The sequence below is a fragment of the Stegodyphus dumicola genome, chromosome 11 (genome assembly GCF_044657685.1).
Source record: "Stegodyphus dumicola isolate Sdum_Otavi_A_Nest chromosome 11, ASM4465768v1".
NCBI lineage: Eukaryota > Metazoa > Arthropoda > Arachnida > Araneae > Eresidae > Stegodyphus > Stegodyphus dumicola.
In genome coordinates this window covers 121,156,872-121,175,995 of record NC_140778.1, presented here as the reverse complement: position 1 = coordinate 121,175,995, position 19,124 = coordinate 121,156,872, and the positions used below count along the sequence as shown (strand labels likewise).

Sequence of the window (19,124 nt, the reverse complement as noted above, 5' to 3'; positions counted from 1 at the left end):
ACAGGACTGTCATTTAAAATCATTAAGTACTTTTGTGGAATAATTATAAAACTACAATTTTTTCAGATTAATATGTACACTACTCTCTGAACAAATTTCTCAACATTTAAATTACAGATATTCATAATCCATCAGGTTCTAGGGACTGCTAATGTAGATAATGTTTCATTTTTCCTGCATATATTTTATTAACATACATATTGTAGGACTTTACGCCGTGTACTTTTAGTATTTTACTATTTCCTACTTTTATTTTCATCTAACAGGTTTTGATATTCTCTGTAAATTATATATATAGTATATATATACTCTTTTGGAAAAACATCGAAGCACCAAGAAGGACTTGCGATGGTGACGAAATTCGGTATACAAAAACATCTTGATCGAACATGAAAACGATCAAAGTTTCAAGGCAAATGAACAGGAATTGCGATCATAGCGCGCATTTCTAGTGAGCAATTCGCAAAGTATAAAACCAGTAACAGAGGCGGAAATTTTATCTTTTTTTGTTGCTACTAATATAATTCTGTAAAGAAGCAACTAAAGATGCCATTACAACGATATCGAAAATCTTGCAGACAACTAAACGACTTCGAACGTGGTCGTATTGTGTAGGGTTGCGTGAAACTGGGTGGTGATACCGAGCAACAGGCCGCCACCTTCAGCGTTCAGACACAGCTGTGCAAACATGTTGGCAGCAATGGTTGCTACAAAGAAATTGCCGACGAAATGAATGCCAAGAAGCACAAATGCCAGGCAAGATAGGATGATTATTCGCCAGGCACGAACCTCCCCAACGGTATTATTTTCGACTATTCAACGCACTACAGACACGTCCATACCTCCCGTGGTACCGTCCACCATTTCGTGGCGCTTTTATGAGGCGGGGTTACTCTAACAGAGGCCTTTAAGACTTTTGCTTTTGACCCCATAACATCGGCGGAGTCGTCCGGAGTGGCGCCTCAGCCACTCATCATGGCTGCCATCAGACTGGCATCATATAGTGTTCAGCGATGAATCCCGCTTCACTCTTGAAGCAGATGACCACTGTGTTCGTGTCTGGAGAGGACGGGGCAAGATGTCCCAATCAGCCTTTGTTTTACAAAGGCATACAGCCATAACCCCTAATGTGATGGTGTGGGGCGCTATTTCTTATGAAAGCAGGTCATCTTTAGTCATCCTCCGAACATCGTTAACAGCTGAACGATATGTTGATACCATCCTGCGGCCGGTTGCGTTACCATTCATATCACGTCATCATGGAGCCATTTTTCAAGAAGATAATGCCAGACCACATACCGCTCGCATATCTCTGGACTGTCTCCGTGTGGTTGATACTCTTCCTTGGACAGAAAGGTGACCAGACCTTTCACCAATCGAGCATGTCTGGGGCATGGTAGGCCGCCAGGTTCGGTCGCCACAAAATATTGCAGATATGGAGCGACAACTGATGAATGGCTGGCAGAATGTAAATGTAGAAAGGCTGACATTAGGAACCTCTACCACTTCTTGCCTCGACGAATTCAAGCATGCATTACCGCCAGAGGCGGATCGACCAACTACTAATTTGAACACTCAGTGGGTGATTGTGAGCCGAGAACAGATACTATGACCTTGATTTTTTAATCATTTTATTATCTGTGTACGAGCTATACACACATTCAATTTCATCAAAAACAACCACTTCCTTCATGGTGGTTTGATTTTTTTGTAAAAGAGTGTATATATATATATATATTAATACATATGATACTATATATATATATATATATATATTATAATTTTATCTTAAATATGTATACATGTAGATTATATATATATATGTTTAAGACAAAGTTCTAACTTTGATATTAAATATTAAATTATCTTTTAATATGATTGTTTCACCTTTTTGTCCTAGAAATAACTACTTGTAATAAATCTTACTCAACAGTTAGATATGATAAATATTGCTGCACTGCGTCATTTCAAAGTTAATTTCTTCTACATGATTCTTAATGGCAAAATTAAAAGTAAATTATTTTAGGTAATACAGTATCAAAATTTGCAAATAAAATAGAATAACTTTATTAGTCTTAATGTAATTTCAGTATCGTTGTTTGCGCGTTTCTTTCCCTTGATTCTTTACTGCAAATATCATGCCCACGGTTTCTGTTCTATTATCAGTTGCATTTCTATGAACAGGTCAAAGCTGGGCATACGTCAGCAGACGAATGAAAAACTCTAGTCATTTATGATTTCCTAATGAAGACAAAAAGAACGTCTTTGCAAATTACCTGTCGCAGTAATTTACCCTGAATTGTCCTCCACTAACATTTGATCTCGATTATTAGAAATTAGCTGGAATTAAGAGTTGGAATTCTGCTCTTCTCAAGAAGTTTACACAATGCATTGAATAAGTGATATTATCAAACATATTGAAGCGAAAAAGCTCTATGCAATTATAATGTTAAGTATTTTCATAGTAACACTGTTGCTAAAGTAACAAATATATATAAAGTGTGCTTAACTAACACATATTTTCCGAAATGTTGGAAGTAGGCAAATATATTTTATATTCAAAAATCTAAAAACATTGAAATATTTAACGAATTAATTTACGCAACAGCTTACTTTCATCTTTAGGCAAAATCGTTAAGAATTATTTATAATTGTATTTAAGAGTAAACTGCAAATACTCACCGTAGAAGAATACGAATTCTGAAAAAGCCAATAAAACACAATACAGTTAATGATAATATTATGGGATCAGCGTATGGTATTATGGAATCAGCGTATGATAGGATTAACTCTCCATACCAATATAGTAAATGTCTCAACACTAATGCAAGACGTGGTTAAAGCATTTAAATGCTTCTGGAATTACACGCTTATTTTTTAGCTGATACGTAACGCAGTTTTCACATGAATTGAAATCATTCTCCTTCGAAAATGATTAATATAGAACAAGACATTTCCAACAACTAATCCAGTTATTGTGTAAGACTGCAACTCTTTCAACAAGAGGAGAAAAATCTCCTCTTGTTGAAAGTGAGACAACATATAAAAAAAAAAAAAAAGAAAAAAAAAAAAGTTTCTGACGACGGGTGAATCCTACAGTTCTCTGTAATATTTATTTCGAGTGCCAAAATGCACTATCAGCATATTTATTCCAGAAGTGCGCGAGGCCATTTTCTGTGTATGAAGATGAACGAAAATTATTAATCTTTTGCTTGAGCTCTCTAATTCGAATAACCTCAAATTTTAACATGTTAATAATACCCTCATACGCTTTCTGTTTACGATTTGTTTTATTTATATTCACACAATAAAGTATTCCATAGTACTTCACAAGCTGCATATACATTAAAAATGCCATAGTTTGATTATCGCTTTATCTCGGCATTTTCGACAAGATGCAAAAACTTGGGCACGACGTCTGTGCGAACAACTGCTCGGAGTTATTATCTGGATACAGTTTCAGTAGAAATTTTCATTTCAGATTCGTTCGAAGCAGAAACGGAATCCCTCACTCATCTCGCCTACGTTTCTGTTCGGCTGAAGTGAGCGTAAGAGAAGTCGTAGCGAGAGACTCGCTAAAGTCTACTCAAAGAAATGTAAACTGGCCTTAAAGGTCCTCTCAAGACTGACTGGGACTGTATAATCGTTGACTTTTAGATACTTTCTGGTGCCAATAGGTAGCAAAGGCAATGACAACATTGCATATCACTTATGACTATATGCATATCACTCATGACAACAGTGCATATCACTCATGACAACAGTGCATATCACTCATGACAACAGTGCATATCACTCATGACTCATGACTAGTCTTGTCGGCCTAAAAATGAGAAAGCTCCATGCTGACCCAATTGTACACTAGGTACTTCCCTACGGCAATCTATCTACATACGTTCGGATCGGAGCAGTGCTCCTGAGGTAAAATAGGCAATTTGAGACATTACTTACATGAATGCACCCTAACACAGGACATGCATCTCTTATATCTCTCTGAATACACTGACTACCAATAAGTATTTGGACACCTGTGATTGAAAAGAAAAACTAACTTTATTCAAAATCAATAGTTGGTAAAGCCTCCACGAGAGGTAATTACAGCGTGGACCCTCCGGGGTATACTTTCCACAAGTCTTTGAATGACTTGTGGAAAGTATGTCTAGTGGTATTTTCTTCCACTCGGCTTGGAGAAGACATAAAAGTTCCTTTACCGATTTTGCACAGGTAGTGCACCCCTGAATTTCGCGATGCAACTCGTCCCAGAGGTTCTAGATAGGGTTCAGGTCTGGACTCTGGGCAGGCCAGTCCATTCGATGAACTCCATTGTCACCATACCAAGCCTTGGTTAACGTCGAAACCTGACAACTGACACTGTCGTCCTGAAAGTAACAGGGGTCCAACCCGTAAAACTGACACAACGTAGGAAGTACATTGTCATCTAAAATAGTGCAGTAGGCATCGGAGTTGAGCTTACCATGAATGGGGACCAAGGGTCCCAGCCAATACCAGGAGAAACACCCCCAGACCATAATTCCACCTCCGCCGAACTTGACTGTTGGCACAATGCATTCTGGCAGGAGACGTTCTGCAGGTAAACGGCAGACCCAGACCCTGCCATCCGAACGGTAAAGGGTGAACCTTGATTCGTCACTCCACAGAACCCGTTTCCACTGATCTACGGTCCAATTTCGATGTGCTTTGCACCGCATTAACCGAGCAGCGCGGTTGGACTTTGTGATAAAAGGCTTATGGGCAGCAGCACGACCATGAAACCCAAGCAGATGTGCTGCCTTACGGATGGTATTCATTGAAACAATACTCCCAGATGCCTGTTGAAACTCTTTGCGGATGAGGGCCATCGGTTGGGTGCGGTTCTTCCGAATTTCTCTGGATAGCACTCGTCGGTCTCTATCTCCCAGTTTCGTTGGTCCGCCGACTCGGGGCACATTCTGACAATCACCGCTCAGCTTCCACTTCTTAGTCACATAGGCTACTGTCGATTTTGGGTACTTCAGATCGCTAGATATGTCCCTTAAGGATCGGCCACATTTGTGATACCCGATAATTATACCTTTCTCGAAATCAGAGAGCTCCTAACTGCGAGGCATCTTGCATGCGACTAAAGCCGATGCTGTTTCCTACACGATATATACCGTCGGAGTTCGTGACGTACCTTAGAACCGCAGATATCGTCATTTGCATAGGTGTCCAAATACGTATTGGTAGTCAGTGTATAATCTTTGACCTTGGGTAGCTCGATTAGTGAAAAATGGAAAAGTCTAAAGAATGTCAATGTAATTGCATATGCTAATGATGATAATATTTAGGCCTTTCGGCTGATAATATTTAGGCAGGTGATAATATTTAGACTGATATTATTTGGGTTCATTACTTTTAACTCAAAACTGTCTACTGCGAAGAATATTGCTCATTCTCACATAATGTTTGATCTGTAACGCGCATATTTTCCTCGGATGGTCTAAACCGTTAATTTGTAATGTGAAATAATTTTGTGAATTATTATTTTGATACTTGCATATATTCTGCAAAAATTTCCTATAATATCTGGCACAGTATATGTTTCTAAGAACCATTTGTTTAAATTGTGCCGCCTGTTCAGCCTTCTCTTTCTTTGACTGAGGTGTACAGATAGTAGATATTTTCCCTCCAGGGACACGCAGTTGCAGTTTAAACGTAATAGCAAGCATGTTTCTCATGTGGATACAAAGGTAGAAGGAGACGTTGTCAGGGCATTCAATGATGTACGGCTGACTTATACCGGGACGGAAGTTCTGCTACTAGTTCAGTGTATGTATTATTATTTAATCTACTATTTTTCTCCTTTTATTGCATTAATTATCATATCAATTACAAATAAAAGATTATTCTATAAAAACACCCGCCCACACACACACACACATATTCTTTTAATTGTATTTTTTTAATTTCCTGATTAAAATTTATCTAAATAACTTTAAATTTCTGAATTTGCATTCATCATCTTAAGCCCAGATCAAATGTTTTTTACATGTCTACATATCTAACTCTGAAGAATAAGTTCCGAGAAACAAATTACATGTAATAATACATGTACATGTAATAAGAGGACTTGGAGAAAGCTGCAACGGATGGTCCTCTGCGTTTTAACTTCAGAGATTATAGTGCGTAGTTTAAAAGATGACACTCGAAGAGAGACCATCAATAGCTTTCCCTGCTGAAAGTAATGGTAAATTAGACCAAAATTCCATTTTTGTTGAGAAGTGGAAATAAAATTAGTGAAACGGTTAGAATTTGATATTAAAACTAGTAATACAACCATTTGAAACTTCGGGCTAAAAATATAATAGGAAATGTGCATTAGGAAACAAATATAAAAACAAAATTTGGACTTTAAAGATATAGGGCCAAGTATAATATTATTATTACTATTTTCATGCTTTAAATTTGTGTTTTGACGCAAAAAGAAACACTATTAGTTTAGTTCCCTTAGTATTAAAAATGTGTCTTAGTATTACAATATGCGCCTTAGTATTACAAACAAGATAAGCAAAATGAATGAGAACAAAAATGAAGCAAGATGTTAATTTCATACCAAACTGGCTAGTCTCGCTTCGCTTTCGGCTGTTTCGAAAAGTTACGTAGGAGTGAGGTGGACATCTTTTAATCTTAAACTGGCATTTAGTTGATTTCTTTTTCATATGCTCTAAGTCACATAAGGTCCAAGCTGTACCTTCATACGCGTGATCGGTAATACATCATTTCTGTTGCATCTGTGGTTGCTTTTTACATGTACACTGTGTAAAAAAAGGGTCAGTTGTATATCTCCCGTTCTACTGGTCCGATTGATGAAATTCAAATTGCGTTTTTGATGTCTCGAAGGCGCCACTTAGGATGTATATTACATTTATGCCTAGCCGTTGTTCTCATATAGGTATTTTGATACAAAATCGGAGTTTTTTCTGAAATAACACACCAATTGTTTTCCATACTTCGATTCTATGACTCATAGTATGCCTAGATATCGAATTTCGTAATTTATGGTGAGAAATGTATAGAGAAATTAAATTTATCTTGCCACTTTTCAGTTTACACCAAGAATAATTCACTTGGTGAACTTTTCATTTCATATTAAGCTACTTCTGTATCCATTTTTTTTTATTGTGCACGAGGGGAAAAAAATGAAGCGTTTATTCTTTCAAATAATTTTAACAAAGTGCGTTGTCCACATTTAGAGTTATTATCGCTTACAATGAATATGCCAAATTTCAAAACGCTCCAAAATATAAATTCACGTATATTTTTAAGAAATTTTGAATAAAAAATTGTACTTTTTTGCAGGTGCGCTTAGAAATACATCTACTTTAAGTTGACGGTAAAAATTTTACAGGTTATGAAACAAAATTATTTCCGAAAAATTTATAAAAATTATTTTTAAATAAATCATAAAAAATGTGCGAATCATATTTGGATTAAGCCTAAATTTCAAACTTTTTAACAAGGAATCAAATAAGTTTAATAAAAAAGGAGATCAAATTCAATTACCATGAAGGAGCTAAAATTCTGCGAGCTAACTTTTTAAAAAACTACTCGTTACAAAATTTGGCATAATTTGAGTCGTAGAATCGAAATGTGGAAAAAATTGGCATGTCATTTAAGAAAAAATGCGATTTTGTGTCAAAATACCTATATTAGAACAATGCGATATATAAATCTAATACATATCCTAAGTTGCGCTTTCGAGACATGAAAACCTCAAGTTGAATTTCGTCAATCGGCAGAGTAGAACAGGAGATATAGAACTGTCCCCCCCTTTTTTTTGCGCATTGCACATGATGCTCCAACTCATAAGATTCTCTTCTATATATGGCAACCTCATTGTTGCTGGTGTATGAAAACAAAAGTCAGGCATGAGAGCGTTGGCGTTGTATACGTTTAAATAAATTTGTTTGATTCGAAGATGTAGTCATGTAATTAACTGTAAATTCACACGCAACATGACAATTTGCATGTCACGCGTTGTCCCTAAATCTAATACGTTGAGGCATGTTAGTCAATTTCTAATAGCAATGATTTTATTAATCTCTTATTTACAGTTTTTATACACTAAATTTTTCAGTTCATCGGATGTTTTCATTTGCTCCATATTTTGATGATTATTTTGCTGGCAACTTGCATATTGTTTATATAGATATTTCCAGTTACACAGAAATCTTATGACACTTAAACTACTTTATTCACATACTTTGTGTTACTCATTTTTATGTCATTTATATACATTAAAATAAGCATATATATATATATAAACATACAGAGAGACAAGAGACAAAATCTTAAATATATATCACCTTTTCTCCATTAATACTGTAATTATTATATTGGTCAATGAAGCACTTGTCTCTGATTCTCAAGTTTCCTTGTGTTTCATTTCTCCACCAGAAAAACTGCTTGCCATTCTTAAGATAATATTGACCTATAAATGTAATAATTATTAAAGTTAGAAAGGTAATAAATATGTTTTCTCTCTTACTTAACTAATATCATAAGAATGGGATTTCGAACTAAATCATAACTGTAATTTTATTTAATTGCTTGTAAATATCTTCAGGTTACTGTTAAATAACTTGCTTTAAATAATATTAAAATAAAATTTGAAGATTATTCAGGAGAACGTATGCAAAACGTAGACAGGTGGGGGGTTCTTTCAAATTAGATTCCAAATATAAAATATGGTTCCAAATTATGTGCTATACACATAAATGCAAATTATGTTCATATACACATAAACAAAGCATTTGCATAAGAAATGACTTTCAAATTATGTGCAAAGTATTTCAAATTGTATGCAGAGCATAATACGCAAAAGATATCCTCAATGAAGGCTGTGAGAAATCGTACATTGAGTAAACTTTATATAATCAAATAATAATCTCTCTATATATCGATATAGTATACTTGGATAATCTTTTGTACTGTACAGCTTCTACAACTTAGCATCTCTGTCATATTATCTAATAAAATAACATAAAGCGTTCCTGAGCTAGAGAATTTATAGTGTTGATCTCTTACGGAGAATAAAAGAAAAGGCACTTAATATTCTAGATCCAAAAACATGACATGGTCACGAAGAAAGTCTCAAATCAGCATCTTGGGAAAAAGGACAATGCTATCGTAAATGCTGTTGCCGAAACATTGGCCAGGCTGTACAGAGAGCTCATCAAGGTCTTGAAAATGATGAACATGGAGTGGAGAATTTCGCTGATAATTCATTTCATCGGAAATTTAAATGTGGAGTTATCGTTAACGCTGGAGAAAAGTTCTAAAAAGGCCCAAAAAGGCAAACCATCACAGCAGTAGCAGAGAGAGGTTATGTAAATCTTTTGAGCTAATTATCGTCTTGGCAAATGAAAACTTCAAATTTACAAGTCCTGTTCAATGATGTAACTTTTAAAGAGGGGGTGTGGATGGTTTTGGATGGTTAAAAGTCTCAACAATTTTCCAAAGCTATTTGGAAAATCGGAGTTTCTAATAATCTCATAGATGATGTAAAAGTTCGATTACTCTGGCGCCCGAGAGCATTCCTTAGCAGATGAATTCTTGGGAGTAGAGTAATTCATCAAGTTTAAAACTGAATCTGAAATGAACGTTTCACCTTTTTACTTCTACTCTTGGGATAAAATGGGCATTTCGGGAAGTGACTAAATGAATATGATGTACGTAGGTGTGCCATCTTTTGGGTGCTTGCATGTGTTAAGTTAAATGACCCTGGGAGCAGGTTAGGTAGCATGGGAGATTGTTACATCCTAATTGTCCATGGCCAAAGCACTAGGATCTATATTATATCATCGACACCTGAGATCTGATAGTTACGAATCTCAATGGAGAGAGAGCAGAAATTTCTCTTTATAAAATTTCCTGTTTTTGTCAGTCCGTTCTAGTTCTGCTAAGAGCGGAAGTTAAAATCATCATTCGCGGTCTTTTTCTTCAATTGCTTTAACTTAAGGGCTATGTACCCTATCATTAGGTTCTTTCAGTATGATTTACCGATCGTTATCGGCAGACAGTTTTGGATAACTTTTAAAGGAGATCCTGATTTAAATCGTAACATGTGAAATTGTACCGAAATTTTCTCGAAAGCACCCATCGAATTCCCTAAGGCATCTCTTGAATAAAAATTTGATATAATTTCATCTCTCTCTAAGGTGCAGAAGTAGTCTCTGACGTTTTTTTTTTTTTTTATCAAGGAGAGAACGTAAATAATTCCAGGTCATTTTAGATCACCGGCAGATTATCGGGGGTATTCACTGAAGCTGGGCTACAGAATTCGAAGTTTCTTGTATTTCTCCAATCAGCTGAAAAAATTATGAGTTTTGATGGAGCATGAAGAAATACTGCTGGCATCGACCTTGTGGAGAAGGCGTGATTTGAAGCGATGTTTTAAGCCTCCATAAATTCAGTATTGGTGTTTTTCTCATGTTCAGTAACGCTAAACGCGGGGAAACCGACCTTCCTCACTCTTCTAATATAGCGATCAACATACCTATTGAGCGTTCGACGTTGACACTGAGAATTATCAGAATTATTCTTCTGAAGTTCAATAACAAGCAGAAAAATCCATAAAAGGTGCTAGGATTATAAGGTATTTCTCCCACTTCCCTAGTGTGCCTTCGTGGTGTAACGGTAGCACGCTGGGCCGGTATTCCAGAGGTCCATGGTTCGATTCCCGGCGAAGACGGTTGCATATTTTTCATCTTTTCTGCTTCCAATTAACCGAATGACTTTACAGGATCAATTCCGAAATCTTTTTATATTATACAAATAATTATAAGAAAAGAGAGCCTTTAATACGTCTTCTAACATAACTCAATCACTTAAAACTTGTTTCAACAATGTTGTCAGGCTCATCGAAAGAAAAGAGATGTTCCTCACTTTTTACTTCCTTGTACAAAGTAAAGGAAGTATTGTAATCGCGAAAAATTTCGGGTACCATATTTGAACGGAAATATCCATTTTGACTACTATCGAATGTAATCTAACGATGTGGCATCTGTACGTAAGGACAAAATAAAGGACTTTTTCACAAAAGGAATTATAAACTGATTTAAAATGGATTCAGAAGAGATTTTTTTCGTTGCGTCTGTACGTTACTACGTATGTATCTCGCATAGCTCAAAGGCGAGTTGGCTCGGAACTTTGAAATTTAGTATGTAGGACTGCTATAACGTGTAGTTATGCACCTCCCATTTTGCATGAAACCGGCTGCAACATATATATATATACCCACTCTGTTACTCGGCTTTGCGAGCTGTCTTTTTATTCTTATATGTGGGTAAAATGTGCAGTTTTTGCTTTAAAAATGATCGAATTATGTTGTTCTTATCTTCCGGTTAAGGTTTTTATGGCTTTAATTAATCTGCATGCAATATTTGTAGAATTATCAGCAATTTAAAAGTTCTTTAAGTGCAGCTAAGCCTAATTTTTTTTTCGTAACAGCCATATTTGTTTATACTTGAAACTTAGTACTGAAAAATCTGCCTTCTTGGTTGCCGGCTGAATCGCTTGTTTTTTCGTAGAAACTGTAATTTAAATTGTTTTTATGTTTTTCTATATCTTTCAATTTTTAATGAAAATATTTTGAGTTTTTATGTATTTTTGCCTAGCCGCAAGGCGAGAACTGAATTAATTAAATGAGAGATATATCTCTTATGAAATTCGAGGAAATAACGCTAAATGAAATGCAGGAAAATTGCTTATAATTTACTATTCCTTACAAGGAAGTCATACGGTGTTTACACACCAGCTTTTTTGATTATTATGAAGACTCTGTGAAGCACTGTTGGAAAACTTGATGCGATGCTGGACTTTTAGGGAAGAACGTCTAAAGAAAGAAGCTCAGATTTCATTGATAAGAAAGATATCTCTATTCTTGTCAGCCACCTTATCTGCCAGATTGCTTTACTGAACCTGCTATATTTTTTCAAAGCCGATTCTATAGATCTATTTACAGACCATTCAAACTATCCCTAAAGATTTAATGGCTAAGCTATGAGAGATGCAGAAGTAGACAACTTACTTTTGCTTCAAGAATGTAAGCATTCAGATGGAAGCATGTATTCAAATGTATTTTAACCATGATTATGGCATTTCAAATAATAATGCTTTAACAAAATATTTCCCAGAACAACATTATGAACATGAATATATAAATATTTAGTATAATATAATGAATCACCGGCAATAATCAAATTGAGCAGTAAAATTGTTATTTTCACCGACTTTTTCCAAAGCTTGCAGAATTATATACCTGCAGTTTCTTCTTCGTAGGACTAAATATGGAATTGAAAAGAATGTAGAATAAAAACACATGAGAAGACAGAACATAATACAGTAGACTCCCGATTATCCGCGGGCAGATTATGCGGGGAGCGAGTTATCCGCGCCTGCCGCACAATTTTTTTTTTTTTTTTTTTTTTTTTTTTACAAGCGTACAGCAAAAAAAATAAAAATGTTCACAAAACTGAGCGAAACGTTAAATTTGCTAAACATCGTGCTTATTTATAGCAAAAATATCCCAGGCCTTCTAGTTTAAGCCTGATAGTGTTTGCGAACCGGTCGGAATTAATTTCTTATCTTTTATTGTGTTCAGTGCTTCTGTTTTGTGGTTTTGTGTTTTTCGTTACCGATTTAAAATGTCAGGAAAACGAAAGAAGGTTGTGTTGACGATTGCGCAAAAACTAGAATTAATTTCCAAAGTAGCAAACGGCGCTACAAGGCAGCAGATGAAATTGGATTACGGAATCGCAGAAACAACAGTGCGTGACATTCTAAAGCAAAAAGACAAACTGGTAAACTTTGCATCAATGTCGAACAGTGCTTCCGCAATGGAAACGCGAAAAACTATGAAGGGTTCTACCTTTGATGAGCTAGAACGGCATTGACAGAGTGGTTAGCTCAAGTTCGAAAAGAGGGTACTCCTGTAAATGGTCCTATCATTGCGGCGAGGCAAAAACCTTTTTTGAGTTGTTAGGCCTGAAAGGAAATTTTGATGCGTCTTCGGGCTGGTTGACTCGTTTTAAACAGCGACATGGAATTCGACAATTTGGACTTCATGAGGAGAAACTTAGTGATGATTAACAAGCAGCCGATGATTTCCACCATGAATTTGAAGAATTTTTTTTAAAGAAGAGCTATCTTTTGAACAAATTTACAATGCCGACGAATCGGGACTTTTGTGGAAATATCTTCCCACTCGCACTTTAGCATCTGAAAGTGAAAGTAAAGCGGCGGGTCATAAAAGCAGCAAGGAAAGGATCACTATCATGTCTTGCAGACACAAACTTAGACTTGTTGTCAATGGAAAGTAAAAAAAAAAAAAAAAAAAAAAAAAAAAAACGAGATCTTTCAAAGGCACAAGGATAGAAAATTTGCCCTTTGATTACTTTAACAAGAAAAAAAAAAAAAAAAAAAAAAAAGGGGTGGGCCGGATGGATGAACCGACACATTTTTCAAGATGGTTCGAAAATATCTTTGTTCTTCAAGTGCGTAAACATCTTAAATCGAAAAACCTGCCTGAAAAATCTGTGCTATTGATCGACAACGCACCTTCTCACCCAGCAACAAGCGTGCTAAAGTCTTCTGATGGACAAATTTTTGCAAAGTTTCTCACTCCCCCCGAAACGTTACTGCGCTAATCCAACCCATTGACCAAGGAGTCATTGCAACAATGAAGAGAACATACCGAACCAAGGTGCTAATTGTTAGCATAAATTTAGGTATTTTGCATAATGAAACTCGAAAGGCATACGAAACGAACGTGCGCCAAGGTATATATTAGCGAGAGAAAGTAAAGTTCGTGTGCAATGCAGTATATTTGATTTTCACCCTAGCTACTTGTACCTGGCCAAAGGTCTAATCCAGTAGTACTTTTTTCTCTTTCAGGTACGATGGCAAAGTATATTCCTGTTTATTTTTCTTATTGCATAATATAGGTAAGCCTGATGATATTTAGGACTGATGAAGATTCTCTGTAAGTTATTCTTTTGAATACTTCAATTTTAATGCCCGTGAACATTATTACTTTATTGTTATGCTTAAGTTAAGCAGAATTATCCTATTTTGTTAAATAAACATTTCGTAGTTAAAATCTTTTGACTTATGATTCTTTAATTCTGTGCTTGAGGAAACGTACTCATTATGCCTTCAGTGCTAATGTACAACCAACAAAAAATTACGAGACTGAGAAATTGAAATTTTGTAATGTTGTAAGATTCCAGGGGCATAAAGTATTAAAACTCTTTGTTGAAAAAAAAAACTAGTTACAAAGTTTAAAAGAATAATTGTAACAAATACTGATGTCTATTCTAAAAGAATCAATTTGTATAGAAAAGTTAACAGATGAAAGTTATTCAGTGTGGAAATTTAAAATAAAACAACTTATAATAAAAGAAGGTTTAGATGATGTTGTATTCGAAGAAAAACCGGAAACTGATACTGATATTTGGTTAAAGAATGATCGTAAAGCTAAAGCTTTAATATGTCTAAACATTTCGGATTCGCAAATTATCCATGTTTTACATAGTAAATCTGCAAAAGAAGTTTGGCAGAAGTTAAAATGTGTCCATGAACGTGTAAATTTAACAAATAAGTTATTTCTTCTTAGAAAACTATATTCCATTAGATATAATGAAAGTTCTAAAATGCAGGAACATATCAAAGGAGTACTAGAGTTGGCTGAAAAGCTGCGTAGTATAGGTGAAGAAATTAAAGAAAATAACTTAATAGCAATACTACTATGTTCTTTACCAAATTCATACAACTCCTTAATAACTGCAATAGAAAGTAAATCGGAAGCTGAATTGTCGCTAGAATATGTTAAAAACAAACTAACAGATGAGTATTGTAGACGTGTGGAAACTAAGTTCAAAAGTACGATTCAGTTGCTTTAGAAAGTAAAAGCGAAAATAAACCAAAGTATGCTACACAATTTTGTACTTATTGTAAGAGAAATAACCATACGATAAATGACTGTTTTCATTTAAAACGCAACGCTAGAACTTCCCCGAAAACAGATGTAAGTAATAGTAAAGTAAGATATTATTCTCAAAATTATAAAAGTAATGCATGCCAAATAGCAAATACGCAAAATGTAGAAAACATAACAAAACTTAAAGAAAATAAGTATTTTAAAAGTATTGAAACTGAAAATGCACAGATTCAGTTTAATCAAGTTCTAAAAGTGGAAAATAAACATGAAAACACGCAAACGCAAGAATGGGTTATCGACTCGGGAGCCTCAACTCATATGACGAGTGATAAAAATTTTTTCTCTCAGTTAAATGACTCTAATAAACAAATAGTAACTGTAGCCAATGGTGCTAAATTAAATTCTTATGGTATTGGTGAAGGTTATTTTAAAGCTCAAAACTTAAAGGGTCAGGGTACACAAATAAAATTGGAAAATGTATTGTAGGTACCAGGTTTAGACAGTAATTTACTTTCTGTTCAATCTGTTACCAATAAAGGTTGCATTGTTACATTTGATAATAATAAGTGTTACATAAAGCGTAACAATGTACTCGTAGCCGACGGCAACACTCAGCAAGGTTTATATAAATTGATCGTAAACCCAATTGATGAGAAAGCATACTTAGCTAATAATGTTTCATGTTCAAATACGAACTGTATACTAAAATGGCATCAAAGATTAGGCCACAGATGCCATAAAAACACTTGAGAAGAATGATTTGGCAGACGGCAGTAAACTTGGCAAATGCACTCATAGTGTGGAATGTTCTACTTGTGTAAAAGCGAAACTAACTGAAACACCTTATCCCAAAACTAGTTTTAGATCTAAAAATCCACTGGATTTAGTGCACACAGATGTGTGAGGGCCAATTAAAGTCAACAGCTTAAGAGGGAAAAGATATTTCGTAACTTTCATTGATGACTATTCGCGTTATACTGAAATTTATTTTATTACTTCAAAAGATGAAGTATTCGACAAACTTAAACAGTATGTTGCATCGACAACAAGTAAATTTAGAAAGAAAATAAAGGTTCTCAGATCCGACAACGGTACAGAATACTGTAACGAAAGTACTGAAAATTATTTAAAGAAACTCGGCATTTTTCACCAAACTTCGGTTTCTTATTGTCCGGCACAGAACGGCGTCGCAGAAATGAAAAATCGCTCATTAATAGAAATGACAAAAGCTATGCTAATAAACTAAATTACCGAAAGGATTATGGGCTGAAGCAGCAGCTACTGCTGCATATCTTCAAAATAGGTTACCAACTAAAGCCACAGATAGAACACCATATGAATTGTGGAATGGTAGAAAACCAAACTTAAGTCACTTACGAGTATTTGGCTGTAAAGCATTTTACTATGTGAACAAACAAAAACGGCGTAAATTCGACAACAGAGCCGAAGAAGGAATATTCGTAGGATACGATTTACGAAGTAAGGGATACAGTATTTATGTAGGTGGAAGGAATATAATAGTAAGTAGAACTGTTAAATTTTCAGAAAAAGCGTCTTTACCTGACAAACTTGCAGAAAATAATGCTGAAGATTTAGAATTAATTCACTTCAATAACTTGCAAGAAGATGAGGAAAATAACGAAGAAACATCTCTTGGCGATGATTTTACAGAAGATTCAAAAAGTTCCGAAGAGTTAATTAAATGTGAAGAAAATGTAAAAAGAAGGGTTTCTAGCAGATCAACCAAAGGGGTCCCACCGGAAAGATTCTCTTATAAAACAGAAGACGAAGAATCAATCTTACTTAAAATTAAAGATCCAGAAACCTTTGAAGAAATTCTAAACTTACCAAAACGTGAACAAGAAGCTTGGATCAAGGCTATGCAAGAAGAAATACATTCTCTAAAAAAAATGAAACCTATAAACTTACAGAATTACCACCAGGAAAACATGCAGTAGGCAGCAAATGGGTGTTTAAGACAAAATATGATGAAACTGGTAAAAATATAAAATACAAAGCACGCTTAGTAGCCAAAGGATTTACTCAAAAATACGGCAGTGATTATGATGAAACTTTTTCGCCAGTAGTGAAACACACTACGATAAGAGTTTCCTTAGCATGGGCAGCGTATAATAATGCCAAGGTACATCAACTAGATGTTAAAACAGCCTTTTTGTATGGCAACTTAAATGAAGAAATATATATGGAACAACCAGAAGGATTCGTGGTTTCGGAAGAAAGACATAAAGTTTGTAAATTACAGAAGTCGATTTATGATCTCAAACAAGCAGCTAGGTGCTGAAATGCAGAATACACTGAAGAATCTGGGGTTCAGTCAAAGCAAAGCAGATCCGTGTCTTTTCACAAAAGTGGTTCGTGATAAAAGAATTAATTTAATAGTGTATGTTGATGACATCCTAATAAGTTCTACAGAAGAAGGACCAATTCTTCAAACAATTAATGATTTAAAGAAACGTTACCAAATAACGCATCTTGGTGAAGCTAAATATTTTTTAGGCATGGAAATAAATCGCAAGGAAGATGGAAGTTATCTCTTATCACAGAAAAATAAAATAAATCAACTTGTCAAGCAATTTCAACTTGAAGAAGCGAAACACGCTAGCACACCAATGGAAACGAACTATTATAACCTAAACAAGGAAGAAAATCTCCTAACTTCAAATGATAAATTTCGCCAAGCTATTGGAAGTCTTTTGTATATATCGTCTATCACAAGACCAGATATCACAGCTTCAACTCACATACTCAGCAGAAGGTGCAATAATCCACGTCAAAAGGACTGGAATGCTGTTAAAAGAATCATTAGATCATTAGATTACGTGATGTAGTGATCAGCACGCTCGGTGCGTATTCAAGAGGTCCGTGGTTCGAGTCCCGACGAGGGCTCTCTTTTGCTTTCAAAAATACCTAATGTCTCTGCAACTTATAATTCATTTCAGATCTTTGGACCTTTTCTTATTTTGTATTTATCTGAAGATTTATGTTCATTCCCTTAATATAAGTTTTTTTAACATACATTTGAAGCGATCAATAATTTTTAAGAAGCGATCAGCTTAGTTTTTATTTCAAACTTTTGTTTACTTGGAAGGAGTAAATTTGTTACTTTTGTATCCTAACTTAATTGCTACGCGCTTGCATTAGGTTCCTATTCATATATTCGATTTAATTTGCCTTAACGATTACTCAGTACAATGTTTATTGTGTTACTTAAATTTAGAAAATAATATCTGTCATATGTTTTCCTGATGATATAATTGCTGGCGCTTAATATTAGTTTGCTGTTCTCTTATTATTTTAACTAAATAACTACTATACCACTGTCATGAAGTCCATGCTCAAATTCGTGACCAATAACATAACCAATGGCTCCAAAATTCAGGTACCTGAAAGAAATATACAAATCAGTGAAAAATTTTCCTACCAATCAAAAAAAAATTAGTGGAATTTTAGCATTACAAATAAGCGCACAGTAAATGAATTTAAGTCTGAAGAGTTGTATGAGGTATATTAGAGACTTACTGAGGTATATCCAGTTCGCAAAAGGGATATTGTAACTTCGACGCAGCAATTTCTGCAAAAGGAACACTATTGATGAAGCATAAATTATAACAAAGAAATCTAATATAAAAGTGTGGTTAAAAGTCAATTCGGTGTTTTGAAATATAAGTTAAAAACTGGATCAATGAGTCTAGAAGCAGAAGTCTAGTTTTTGTTTTCAAATTCAGAAAATGTGTCTATTCAATTTTGGTGAAGTATAAATTCTTAAAAATTTGAATTTTGGATTGAGCTGAAATTAATTAATGTCACAATTTAATAATAATTTTAAGGATACCTCGATTTTTATTTAAAGTTGCCTAAGCTGTGACTTTTTCGAGAACTGAAAGTTGTCAGCAGTGGATGCTATTATTATCGGTACTTTCTGACATGCTTGCAAACTGCTGTTGTTTAAAGTGTTTAACTGCAGTCTATTTCACTTGGTTTAGCTGAATGCTTATAAAAGTTTGATTACCCTCCAAGCTTGAGATATAATCTCTTTCGAGTGAGCTCATTGTTATCTGGTAACCCTTCAACAGACAGCATTCTCTTCTCGGAGCTTCATTTAACAGGAAATTATTTTCCATTC

General features: G+C 34.9%; 1 protein-coding gene across 4 annotated transcripts in view; it reads right to left on the bottom strand.

Annotated features, from left to right (window-relative positions):
• LOC118193840 (neprilysin-2-like) overlaps window positions 1-19,124 on the bottom strand; it is a 151,041-nt gene that overhangs the window by 35,767 nt on the left and 96,150 nt on the right. For all 4 annotated transcript variants that reach the window (XM_085826482.1, XM_085826483.1, XM_085826481.1 and 1 more), the window contains exons 6-8: window positions 18,521-18,572; window positions 18,317-18,384; window positions 8,346-8,470 (exon numbers count right to left, since the gene is read on the bottom strand). In XM_085826482.1, coding sequence (XP_085682608.1) covers window positions 8,346-8,470; window positions 18,317-18,384; window positions 18,521-18,572 — 245 coding nt within the window. The remainder of the gene's footprint in view (window positions 1-8,345; window positions 8,471-18,316; window positions 18,385-18,520; window positions 18,573-19,124) is intronic.